The 13,108-nt window shown below is 38.7% G+C and overlaps 1 protein-coding gene across 1 annotated transcript in view; it reads left to right on the plus strand.

The window, feature by feature from the left end:
- The window catches only part of OCIAD1 (OCIA domain containing 1), a 13,929-nt gene extending 1,470 nt beyond the window's left edge, over positions 1-12,459 (plus strand). Inside the window, exons 2-7 of the mRNA XM_019526255.1 lie at positions 706-759; positions 2,053-2,100; positions 5,537-5,666; positions 7,912-8,117; positions 9,369-9,515; positions 12,001-12,459. Of these exons, the coding sequence (XP_019381800.1) occupies positions 706-759; positions 2,053-2,100; positions 5,537-5,666; positions 7,912-8,117; positions 9,369-9,515; positions 12,001-12,038 (623 nt within the window). The 3' untranslated portion in view covers positions 12,039-12,459. The remainder of the gene's footprint in view (positions 1-705; positions 760-2,052; positions 2,101-5,536; positions 5,667-7,911; positions 8,118-9,368; positions 9,516-12,000) is intronic.
- The last annotated feature ends 649 nt before the right edge of the window (positions 12,460-13,108 follow it).

Genomic DNA, 13,108 nt, shown 5'->3' on the forward strand with positions numbered 1-13,108 from the left:
GTTGTAGGGGAGGATGGCAGGCCATTTTCCAGCGCATGTGCATTCTTTACTTTAGCTATTCACAATGATTGGAGCTGCATAGTTGCCTTGGAGATCAGGCATCTCCTACCCTCAACTTTTACAATAAAGCTTTCACTGACTTGTGTGGTACTGGTAAACTGTGACTCCAGCAACCTAAGGCAGAATGGTCCCTACACCCTTTCTGAAAAGGAATAGGTGGAGGTGGCTATCATCACCTGGCTTGTTAGTTACGTAGGAGTGGAACTTAATTCCTATAAGGCTTAAGATCAGGTAGGTTTTTTCCCCTCAGCTATACCACTTGTAATCCCTGAGGTGTGAAGTTTTATATTTTTATGGCATAGCAGTCCTGGCTGGAAGCCACCTCTGGTAGCTAACCTACAGTGCTCCCTTCATACATTCCTGTCTTCCCCATTTTAGGAATTGTAGAGCCCTAATGAGTGACTTAGTGAGTCCATTAACCAGTATCACAACTCATTGAAAGTCTGCCACAGAAGTTGGGGTAAGAGTGCTGAATAATTTATATAGAAATATGCCACCTTAATGAAGCCCTAACGAGAATTAGCCCTTCCATGACAATTTTTATACTTTGTTAAACATATTTGAAAAGACGGCAAATTATGCTATTTCTTTTTCTCTCCAAATTGATACATTCCTTTGTTTTTCTCCTCTCAATGTCTTCCACAGCTGCGCCATATTCTATAATATGCATGCTTATCACTTCACACTTGATGAAGAGAGGTAAATTATAAAGCATTTTCTTGGTCTTGCTCAAATAAGTTTTACTTTTGTACTTAATATGGTTGCCTTATTGAATGACAGCACCGAAATAGATTAGAAATACCAAGTTGGAAGAATTGGAGAAATGTAAGCTGTTGAATATAGGGGGATGGGGATTTACTTGGTAAAGAGAATCATACAAAGCAGTTGTGTGGAAAGAAATCAAGCAGGTTATGGAATGGGATTGAAAAGGAAAGCAATATAATGAAAAAAAATCATTTGCCCTCATCTGAAATAGGGTTCAGTAATGATCCTGCCATGGGAAAAAAAGACATTGTAGAATTATAGGGTTAGGTGACAAAAACGACTAGAAGTATAGTAAAACTTGGGTATGAAGAAAGAGTCAGATAAAGAAAGATGCTGTATTTACTTACATATGACATGCACCTTTCTCCCTGAAAAGTAGCTGCTGGACATAGGGGTGTGCATCTGAAGTGCAGAAATGTGAGGAGCAGAGGTCCTGATCCTGCTGGAGCTGAATTGCCCAGGCCAGCTTCTTGAGTTTGGGCATCACTTTCTGTAGCTAGCTGGTTCACGCAGCAGCCACAGGTTTTTGCTTCCTACTCTTTCTCTTCCCCAGCAGCAGCATGTGTTTTCCCTGTGAAAATACTTTAATGTGTTTGCAAAGAAAGATCTTCTTTGTTTTCATTTCACCTTCTGAAAGCAAGGTGTGCATCCTACTGGGGTGGGGGGGTAGTGTTATGTAAGAAAATACAGTGTATGTTACATGGTGGCCAGTTAGACCATGGAATGTTGTGGAGCGTAAGACTAGTATTTGGAGGTCTTGTGGAAATCAAGAATATTTAAAGATTAAACAGGTAAATATTTGAAACAAATTTAGAAGGGATTGTAAAACGTTATGATTCAAGTTTAAGCCAAATTTTAGCCATTAGGAATTGAGAGGGTAACTTCCTCAAAGACTTCATTTCACATGTTCTGTGGTTTCTTGCATCTTTTTTTGAGGTATCTGGTGCAGGTCATACTATGTGGGATAAGTTGAGGGATTGGATTCTTAAATGTTCTAGTTTTCTTGGCAAGTCAGAAATCTAGTGACTGAATATAATCCATAAAATGTTCTTTTTAACATTATGGAACCTAATAATTATAGGTGAATAGCTTGAAAGAGCTGATGTAATGCAAGAGATCTAACCTGCTAGAGCTATATAAAAAATTTAATGGGTCACGTTATTTCCTTTATCACCTTAATTCTTGTTTGTCATAGATTAAGTAATAACTTTGTTCCCTCATTTTCAGGAGTTTTTGAAGCTAAGTCAAGACTTGCTGTTGCTGCCAAACTTACATGCAAGTATCAACCACCTGAGTTCAACTTGAGTGTCATGAATATCTGATATCACTTACCCTGATATAAAACCAAAGCAGCACTACTTAAGCTCATGGAGACTTTCCAGATTTAATTCAGTGATTTTTGCTTTGGATCTTGTATTGATGCAACTAAGATCAGAAAATGACTACATAATAATTTGATATTCAAGCATTTATAATATTTGGCTAAGAGGCATAGGGACTCTGTGAATTTAAAACCATACTTTTTATTTTTGTTACCTAGTGTTTTTACAGTATCACTTAAGTTAGTTTAACTGAAAAGGAGTAAAGAAAAGTGTTTTTCTGTATCTTTTCATCTTTATTTGCCAGCTGATAAGTTTGTGCATTGTCACTTTTGCAAAGAATTTTATTAGGCGTCTACAAGAAGTTACTTTTCTCTTTTCGACAATTTACTATTCTAATTGAAGGGGGTACCTTTAAATTTCTTTTGACTTCTTACTGTTGTTTTAGTGTTACAAGTTCAAATGCAATTTCCTGTAATAACTGTATATTCCTGTTGGAGTGAAATCTGTCTAAAGAACTTTCCACCCTTCTCTTCCTAATTTGAAGGTCATTAATCATGTGTCTCAGTGTCCCATTCGAGCTGTTGTAATATTTGTTTTCGTAGACAACATGCATGCACAATTATAGGACAGCTGAATTTTTGTGTAATAGATTTTGCATTCCATGCAAATAGAAAAAAAATACCCTTTTTAAAAAGTAAAAAATCTTAAATGGCAGGAAAACAGGAAGTTGCTATTTTACTAGTCTGCTTTTACACAACCAGATCCTAATCCCACTGACTTCAGTGGGAGGAGGCCAAGTTTACAATTTATAATGGAGGAAGTGCTGCTTAAGCAGATAAATGAATGGTAGAAATTGGCACTGTCAGATGTTTAAGACCAGTTTCACTTCATTTTTATTTTTTGTAAACTGATCACATTACTACACATGCTTTTTAAATGCATGTTACAGTTGTACTTCAAGGGGACCTCTTCACACAGTTTTTCTCAGGTGTGTCATTTTTCCCTTGATGTCAGCTAGCTCTGGAAACCTTTCTGAAGAGTAGAGATTTGCACAAGTGTTGCACAACAGAACTGGTTTCTTAAAGTCAAGTTTGTAAACAGTGAGGTCTCCAACCTCCATCCATTGACTGTCATGCTTTACTCCACTATTTTAAAGACCTTGATTACCTGGTATTTTCTCCTTCTAGAGGTAAGTTAACAATTGAACCAAGTTACCTTGGTTTCTCAGTGGTACGCTAAAAAGAGAAAACCCCAGGTTGGTCACTAATACTCTTTTTCCAGCCTTCAGATCATTTTGTGGCTCTTCTCCGTACTCTTTCTGTTTTCAATATCCATTTTTAAACATGGAGATCAGAATAGGGTACATCAGGGTTCTTGAAGTGGTGGGCTGAATCCAGCCCCCAAAAGAGTTAACCTGTGGCGCTCAGGCTTCTGGTTCCTTACCTCCCTGCTCTAGATACTGCTGTCACCATAGTCAGGTTCTTTCTGTTTCCACTGTCTGCTTCTGTTCCTGGGGGTGGGGCAGTGTGGCCAGTGGGAGTTCATGGCCAGGAAACCCAGGGAGCCCACACAGCATTGTACCTGGGTGGAGGTGGCAAGCATGTTGTGCAGCATGGCATGGTGTGGCAGGAGGCATGTGACACTGTGTAGAGCATGGGACACTGACCTAGTGCAGTGGAGTGTTGCTGTCAGGACTGAGGGTTTGCTTGCTGCATGGCTCAGGTTGAATAGCCTGTGCACATGCAGTCCCCAACCACTCAGAAATTGGACAACTCTGGCTTTGATTCAAATAGCAGTTCCACAAGTCCCATAGGCAAAGGGAAATTACCTTCCTGCTCCCCTGTTAATACACAGAGCTTTCTAAAGTTCAGTGACAAATCCTACAAGTATAAATGGTCCCAGGGAACTAATGTTCCTTGTAATATTTTTCAGCCTTAAAAGTAAGTCTTCATTAGACCCGCATGTGGAAAATACTTGCTATGCTATAAGCTTGGGATCCGTTCCTGTTTCCATTGATGTCCACAGCAAGACTTCAGTGATTTCACTAGAAGCAGGATTGGGCCCTATAATAGCAGCCTGGACTTCTTGGTATAGGGTAGTGGAAAAGTTTGTTTTACTTTCTAAACCTATAACTACTTACAATTCTAAACATTTAAATGAAGAACTTCAGCTTTTAATAGATTTAAGGCTAGAGTGAACAGTGTATTTAGTCTGACCTCCTGCAAAAAACCTCTTGTATTTGCCTGAAAAATTGCCTTTCAGTTTGAAGACCAGAAGTGATTTCTTTTAGAGAGCCACTCTAGTTAAAGTGCCTGGAGCTTCTTGTGTATCAGCATTCCTATCCTTAAAAATGGCGGTGGGGGTGCTTTAGCTAAAGCTCATTTAACAGTCTTTAGATAATGCGCCCCCACCGCCATTTTTAAGCATGGGACTGCTGATACATGAGATGCTGGAGTGTAGTAATTACCACACTTCAGCAGACTTGATTAATTGAGTCTGCTCCGACACACTGTAATTACAGTGTGTTGGATTGGCCACACAGCTTATGTATAGGCGCCCTTAGTTATCAGTTGTTCCAGGCAATTGCATCCTCTAATTTAATTCACAAAATAATCAGACTTGGGCCCTTGGCAGGTGTTATACTTGACATGGCTAACCTGTTAATCACACCATAAATAGTAATTTCCCCACATGTTCAGGTAATTAATGGTGCAGCCCAATGAGAAACCTCCTGCAGACTGCCTGAGGGAACAGCAAGGCAAAGCATGTTGAGGTGCTCAGTCATGGTGAGCTTCAGGGCTTGCCACAACCTAGAGGAGCAGCTCCTGTAACACCATTATTTTAATGTCTGCCAGGGCCTTTATCTTGACACTAGTTAGGCTGCCACAATCTTTAACAGCCACTGTAATGCTGTTCCAAAACCTTACTCCCCTAATGGGCTGAAACTTTATTTCCAGCCCAATTTTCCCAAAGCCATTTTACAATTATTGCTAGCCAGTTCTTCATAGATTTAAAGATAATATCCATGGCCTATCTGATGCCCTTCAGAATATTCATTGGGGGGGTGGTTTGTTTGTTTGTTTGTTTTTCTTTTCTTAGCCACATTCATCCCTCAGGTACCAACAGAAAATATTTGATACTTACCTTTTCTGAAGCACTGAAGCATCTGTTCAGCTGTTGTGTTAGCTATTTAGTACTTCCTCTGGCCAAAAGTACAGCAGAGATGCCAAGAATTATGCCTTTTGTTCTTTAAATTTAAACTTAAAATTGATTGGTTTTAATTGGATTAGAGCCCAGTGTGCTTCATCTTTCAACTATTGTAGTTTTCTGTAGAGTATGCTAATATTATGATACAAATGATGTCAGAGTTTTTTCCTTCCTTCTTAAAGATGCTGGGTTTTTTGGATATGTTGCTGGAAAAATATCCTACATGCCAGCCTGCAGGGAAAAATTTAAGAGACTGGAGACTTCCCCGCTAACTGAGTTCATACAGAAAGGCCCCAAGTGTCTTACAGATGAGTAAGCCTCTATTCATTTTCTTTTAACTGTCCTGTCTTGTCCCATCCCATTGCCTGTCTTTGCTCCACGCCCTGCAGCCTCTCTGCAAGCAGCCGAGACTGATCAGGGCTTCATTTGCATCTTGCCATGGTTTTGAGAGTTATAATTTCCTCTCTTTTCTGGCAACTTGCTATCACCAGGGAAATCTGTATTTTTTTTGTGAATTATAAGCTTGTTTTAGCAGCCAAAAACATGTATATTGAGCTCCATAAATAACTGGCCATCTTGTGGAATAGAGCAAAAAGTGCTTTGAGTGACCAGAATGTACTAGGGTCTAAACTGAGACCCTAGTTTCCTGTGGAACTTACTTACAGTTATGTGACTTCACAGGTTTTCTCTTGATATGAAGTAAATTGAAATAAAATTGCTTCTCTTGTTGGATGGTTGCCAGTAGTTTAGTTTGGAATAATTTCCATCCTTTTCCTACTTCAGTCAATGTTTATCAAAGGAAAGAGTTCAGTAAACAGTATTAGCACAAGAAGCAGCATGATGGACGAACTTACTGTGTTTTGTTCATAACTTTGAAATCTATAATAGTGTAGAAGCCTGAAAGCATGCACTACATATGAGAGAGTCATCAGTTCTTAAAAATATTTCCTGTTTCGTTCCTGAAGTGTGCTTTCTGTTTGATTGTGATTTTTTTTTTTTTGCAAGGTAGTTTAAGACCTTTGTGATTTGGTAAATATCAGTTTATGTAATTCACCACTCAGAAAATATTATATGGGTAGCAGCAAGCAATAATCACACTTATGTTTTAAAAAACACTTAGCAAGATTTGATTAAACTCTTAATTGTGTTCTAAAACAATATTTATTAACTTTTTTGTACCAGACATCTTCATATTGAAAGATTCAAATGTATAACACTAAATTCCAGAGTTTTCAATAACATCCTTCTAAACAGTGTTCTCTTAATGTTCTAAAGCCAGTTGATGTTGAGGGCAGTCATGTAAACACAAATCATTTTTGAAGAGTAAAAGAATGGAGTGATTTTATATCTTTGTCAATAGTGGCTTAAGAACTAGAAGCCGGAAAAACTTGCTTAAAGAAAAATTCATAGATGTTAATGGTGTGAGTTAATGGCAGATCCTTTTGCTTTCATAAACTGGATTTAAGTTGACCTACAGTGGCAAGTTTTATGGCTCCATCTGGTACAGTCACTAGTAGCAAATTTGTCCAAACTACAGTATTGCCCAAATGCACTGCTTCCCTGCTTTTAAGCCAGTAGGTAAGATGTAGGCAAGGAAAGATATCTTATTTCTTTTAAAAATTTTATTCAAATAGATTGTGATAAATACATAGATCAGGCAAGATGCGTAGTGTCAATATGAAACTAAATGCCACAGTCAAATAAGAGCAAATCTTTACTCTGTTTGAAAGATGAGTTTGTGAAAGGAATAATGTAGACTAGAGGGTCATTGGAAATATATGCTAATGCCATATTAAGGATGCTTACATTTGTATAGTAATATGTATAGGCATATTTGCATCAGGCCAGATGATCGATATCTCTCTCTCTCTCTCTCTTCCCCCCCCCCCCACCTTTTAATCCCTTTAATAGCTCCTTTTACCCCTGTTAACTCTGTGGTTAAAAAATAACTAGGCGAATCCATGCAGGAGAGAAGAACATTAGACTTCCATTTCTTCAGGATGATATTTCACCACCCAAATGGCAATTGTGCCTGTTTTTTGGTATTGATCACTGATCAGGCATGGAAACTTCTAATGAATGGTTTTAAATTGCAACCTTTTTCACACAACTTTTCAAAATAACCACAGCTACATTCTTTTGCCACCACCAGTTTATATGGGCACACCCTTTACTATTTGTGACTGATGTGTTTTGTCTCTCTGAGCTCTCCTTTGGAGCAAGGATTGGCCTTTTTTGTCTGTAAAGTGCTAAACACAGAGTTGGTACTCTGTTTCTCTAGTCCATGTAATTAACAAGTATGACTCGTATTTCTGATTAATGCCTGTGAAGAGAGAGGTGAGCGAGTGTGTGTGCACATGTTGGGCATATTTCTTTTGAGTATACTTCAAATTGTAGTTACTTCAGGGTTTTTTAAATAGATCTGTAAATATTTTAAGTTGTTAAAATTAATCATATTAAACTCTCTGAGTAACCCCAATCCTGCTACTCAATGTTGCATTTCTTTGGTTTAAAGAATATATCCATTCTTTATAACAAAATTATATTATTTTACCAGCTATTCTAGTGAAAACTCAAAACTTACAGATGAACCTTCTCAGTCGGCTTTTGGACCTACTCCAACAACCGAAGTCACACTTCCTTCCAGCTATTCAGATGAACATAGCTCAACAGATCAATTCTTCTCTAATTATGAACCAGTTCCATTCAGTGCTTCCCTGAATGAATCTTCACCTACAGGAATTACTGATCGTAGTGACCAAGGTATGGTTTGTTTTAATAAGGTTAGGGATTTAGTGCAGTGATTTTTATCTCTATCTAAAATGCATTTGTCTTCAAATTGCTTTATTTCAGAAAATACATGATATTTTGCATATTTGTCCCTGACAGTGAGTTTTTATGAGGAACTGTTGAAAATCGAAAAAGTATCCTGACAGCATACATTTATCTGCACTGTTTCTATTGTAACATTTATCTTTAAAACCAACTATGTATTTTTTTGTATATCTTTCCAAACCCCTCTAGATGTGTAGGTAAAGGTGGAGTGGGATTGAATGTGCAATCCACATAATTGCACTTCCTGCCATGACATATGTGCATCACAGGAGGTATGATTATGGAATTGTGCATTAGATCCCATTGTGCCTTACTCCTGATGCAGGGGGAGCCTGATCCCAAGCTTCCCCTGGCACTGGCAAGAAGCAAGCTCCTGCAGCTGGGAGCCCCTTCAGTTGAGGGATTCCCAGCAGTGGGCATGTCCCACATGCCTCATGCCCTGGGGAATCATGGTAGCTGCAATCCTTAAGGCTTGGGGGCGCGTGAAACGGCCAGGCCCTAGGGATTGGGGCAGCCATAATCCCCAGGGCCTGGGGATTTTATGATGAGCACTGTGCACCCCTGCAGCTGGGAGTCCTGTCAGCTGATGGGGTTCCCAGATGCAGGGGAGACCCTGCTACATGTGCAAATTAAAGCTTGATAGCAATGAGGTATAAAGGTGGTACATGTTTTCAGGGTCTGACTTTACAGCTGGTTGAGCTTTTTATCGTATGAGGTGTACTTTGCACATGTAGCTGGTCTTAAGGTAATTGCACAATTAACCAGTTATCTGCACAATACTTGTAACATGTAATTATCTTTTGAAGGCCTCTTCTACAAGTAAAGATTGTAGATTGTAATATGCAATCTGTGGACAAAATAGAACAAAAAAGCTAAGATTTGGCCAAAGTTTTTACTTTGTGTGAAATGGAAGGAATAAATGACTTCTGTTTCTTTACCAGTTCTTATAGCCTCTATCATTGCCATCAGAGAGAACATGTTTTCATTGTGGTATGCTTAATTCCATGGAACACCTTTTTTAAAACTTGGTTTGGATGCTTAACCTTTGGAAATCTGAATGCAGAGCTGTATTCTGTATGAGATGCAATTCATTGGTATTCTGGAAAACATTTAACTAATTGCAACTACAGTCAAATCAGTTGGCTAATGCTGCTTCTACTTCTCACATTTTTTTTAAAGAACCTGTTTCATTGCAAGAAGAAACTAAAAGAAAAGCTGTCTCTTATGAGGAACTGAGGAACAAGAATAGAGAAGCATATAAGGAGGCCTTAAAAGAGAAACGGAGTCCAGTCCAGTCTTCACAGGAAAAACCATTTAGAAAAGAAGGTAATTTGATGCTGAATTATTACAGTATATGGTAAAAACCGATAACAGGGTTAAAAGACTTACAGTTAACTGTGCTTATCCTATAAGGATTTATTTCTATGAATCTTACTAATGGGGGGTGATTCTTACATGGCACACTACACAAGCTTCTTCTGTCATGATACCCAGTTTGTTCAAAAACCAATAAAGTATCTGTAGCAAATTATAATTACTGTCCCGTAACTGTCTTGTTCAGGTAGAGGCTGATGGTGAAAAGTTTGGTTGGTGTTTAACTGACTTATCCCCTAGGGAAATTGTAGTACACAGCAGCAATTTAACTCTGTAGTTAGTTTCTCATGACAAAATTTTGCTCCTTTGGGCGTGTATGTTTTAGATAGCATTGTTCTCTCAAAATAGAATATGCATCTGGGGTTTTTTAAATCTGTTTTTTGTGAATTGTTTCATGTAGAATTAGGGGATTCTTGGTGCGCAGACCTTTGATGGATGTCATTGTTTGCAAAATTTACTACTCTGCACTAAAACCTGAAGGAAGGAAACAGTACTTGGCACCTAACTTACTGTTTGTTTTCACAATGAAAAACAAAACTTTACAATGTTAAAACAATAATGAAGTGACCTGCAAAAAAAAAAAAGTGCCATTCACTCAGCATAAAGCCATCCTTGAGAACCAAGTATGTTCTTTGCTTTGTTTTATTAAAGGGCAATTATTTTGCCATGTAAGGCACTGCTGGATAAATCTTCAAATCTTCAGCCTTTATATTCAGAACACCCTGGTACTCTGCATCACAGAGAAGCAATGACAAAATGCTTGGGTGATGATTTAAAACAATTGTCACTTGCAGAGAGAAAGAGGCTTCTTCTATAATCTCAATAGGGTTTGTAGTTCAAGTTACCTTCCAATTGTAGAGAGCAAATAAGCTGCAGGCTGATCTTAGCAGGTCATTGAGATAATATCTTGAGCAAAACGATCAGTTCTGTTGCAGAGATACTGGATGAAGTGGCATCATGAGGTCCTATGACTGGGATTGTGGAGTCCAGTCCCATGACTGAGGTGGAGTGGGAAAGTTCACATTGCTTGGAACTACTATTATTTCAGCAGGATTGCCCCTTCGTTGATTTGCACAGTGTTCCCTTTTAAATCTTTTTACCACAACAAGAGAGGATAGAAATTTGACCACTGTCTTGGAACATAAGTTTCATATTGGGTCAGCATAGTGATCCCATCTAGCAGTGCCTCTGACAGTGGCAGTAACAGATGCCTTAGAGCAGTAGTGCTCAAGCTTTTAATCCTGCAGGTCAGGTGAACGATATGGGGCTAATCCACAAGTTACATCTATCCCCACATGTCCTGGGGCCCAGTACTGTTCCCTCCATTCCCCAAGCACCGGCACCGGGGTCAGTCTGTGGGCCAGATCTAGCCCCATGCTCAAATTTGGTCCTGGGGACCTGGCATCCTTTTCTTCCCTGAGTGCCGGGATCAGCCACTGGAGCCTGGCACAGCCCCTGCATGCTGAGGTTGCCTCCCACACTGGGAATGGGCCCTCGGGCCCAGCTCTACCCTTGCCTGGTCCTATATGCTAGGACCTGGCATCCAATCCCAGCACACGAGTCCCTGGGATATGAGAGGATATGTTCCATACTGTTGTGTTTAATAGTGATCAACAGTCCTGTATTCCATTCGTGTGTTTAATCCCTCTTAGAACCTGACTGCTAAATTACTAGCACTGCATAAATAGTACTTTATTTTGTTTGAAATTTCTCCTGCTAATTGCAGCAGATATTGCCTACTTCTAGTAATTTTCAGTTTTGTACTGTATTGTAATTCATCCTCCACCCTGCCATCTTCTTGCCTCTCTCTCCACTTCTTTCAAGCCAGCACCTTTTTCATTTTGTTCTACACTGTCCAGTTAAACATGGTGTATGCTTACTGAACTAATCCTTAATGCCAGTAATGTGTCCTCTTGCACATGTCTCAAATCCACTTCTGTACCGAAGGAAATTGCCAAATGATAATGGTGAGGTGGCTAGTCAGGAGGGCTTGCTGCTCATTTATATGATTTTTTTGTTTGTTTGTTTTGTTATCTTGAAGGCATTTACTTGTGTATGTAACTAGTCTGTACAGCCACATACCAGTAGTTATCTTCACATTCTTATTTCCTCTGGTGGTTTTTGTTTCATCCTTCTGGTGTGTTTTGTTTTAAATTAAGTCAAAATGTTGTTGGGTGGGGACTAACAGTGGTGTCCTACCCTCAGTGGAGCTTTTGAATACTGCTGTAATAAAAATAATTAATAAGTCATCTCTGCCTCCTCCCTCATTGGAAGAGCAGTGTGGGGGAAGAAAAGCTTTAAACCACATGTGTTCTGAGCTATAAATGACCCTGACTGTCACAGTTTAAGCCGCAACATGCTTCCTAACAATTTCAAAGCACCGTGTAAAATTTCTGTATATGTATTTTGTGTTATTTTTCTTTTTCCCCCCCCCCAGCTAAAGTAAACGAGTATGGAGACGCTTGGGACGAGTAAGAACTGGATATCTGCACCTACTGAGGGAAGTTATTTGCAGTCAGTTAACTTCTGCTTCATTAATGTTGGTCATCACGCGTGCGTTATGGAATACCCTGTCAAAAGGAGATTGTTGGGTTTTTTTCACTTGCTAGAGGGTTAAAAATTATGGATTTAAGCTTAGTATTATGTAACTTTTCACATATGGGGAACCAAACGATTGATTGCATCATTTTGAAATGTATGTGATATTTTAAAAGAATGTACAATAGTTTAACTAGATTTAATTCTATGAATTCCTAGAAATAGGATGAAGGCAATGGCATTTGTAAAACAGGCTCAATCAGTTGTGCTCCTATTTGTGGGGGGAAACAGTGTAATATGTTAAAACTATTAAAGACTTGCATTAAAAGTTCCTCAATAAAATATTCTCTCACTTTTTTTATTTCTTCTGGAAGTGGTGTACTAGGAAATCACTGATTTTTTTTTTTGATGTTGTTGTTGTACATTAGATTATTTAAACTTAAAATGGAATTTAATTTATCCCTTCTCTTTTGCATGATTTAAAAGGTAAGTCTTTCTAATTTGCAATAAACCTTTAGAAAAAAAGCAGGGGTGAGGTACTAGCCAGACACCAAATACATGAACTGAACTGTCATCCCTGTCCACCAACTGCATTGTCGTAAGTGTGAAACAGATCCAAATCTGTCCATGTAGGTTTGCACTAGCTAAACTCAGCCACTCCAAGTCTGTGTATGGATAGGCCCTAAATTCATAAGTTCATTGTTTTTGGGGGGGGGTTGCAGCCATAAGTGCTAGAAATGCATTTATAGCATCAAACGAAAGCTGTCTGATCCACTGCAGACTATCCCCAATTATGGACCAGTACTCAGGAATGTTAGGAGGTTTTTTTTTTTTTTTTTTACAAGAGACCATACCCAGGGTGCACATTTCTTGTTTATAAACATGTTTAATAAATTCCTGTAACTACAAAGAGATCAGTATAATACAGACAATCTGACACAACTGCTGTAAAAAAATGTTGGAGAACTAGAAAAATGTAACTACAATATGTAAGAGCTGACTCTGTG

Source organism: Gavialis gangeticus, unplaced genomic scaffold, assembly GCF_001723915.1.
Source record: "Gavialis gangeticus isolate Ggan-Ray unplaced genomic scaffold, GavGan_comp1, whole genome shotgun sequence".
NCBI classification, from domain to species: domain Eukaryota; kingdom Metazoa; phylum Chordata; order Crocodylia; family Gavialidae; genus Gavialis; species Gavialis gangeticus.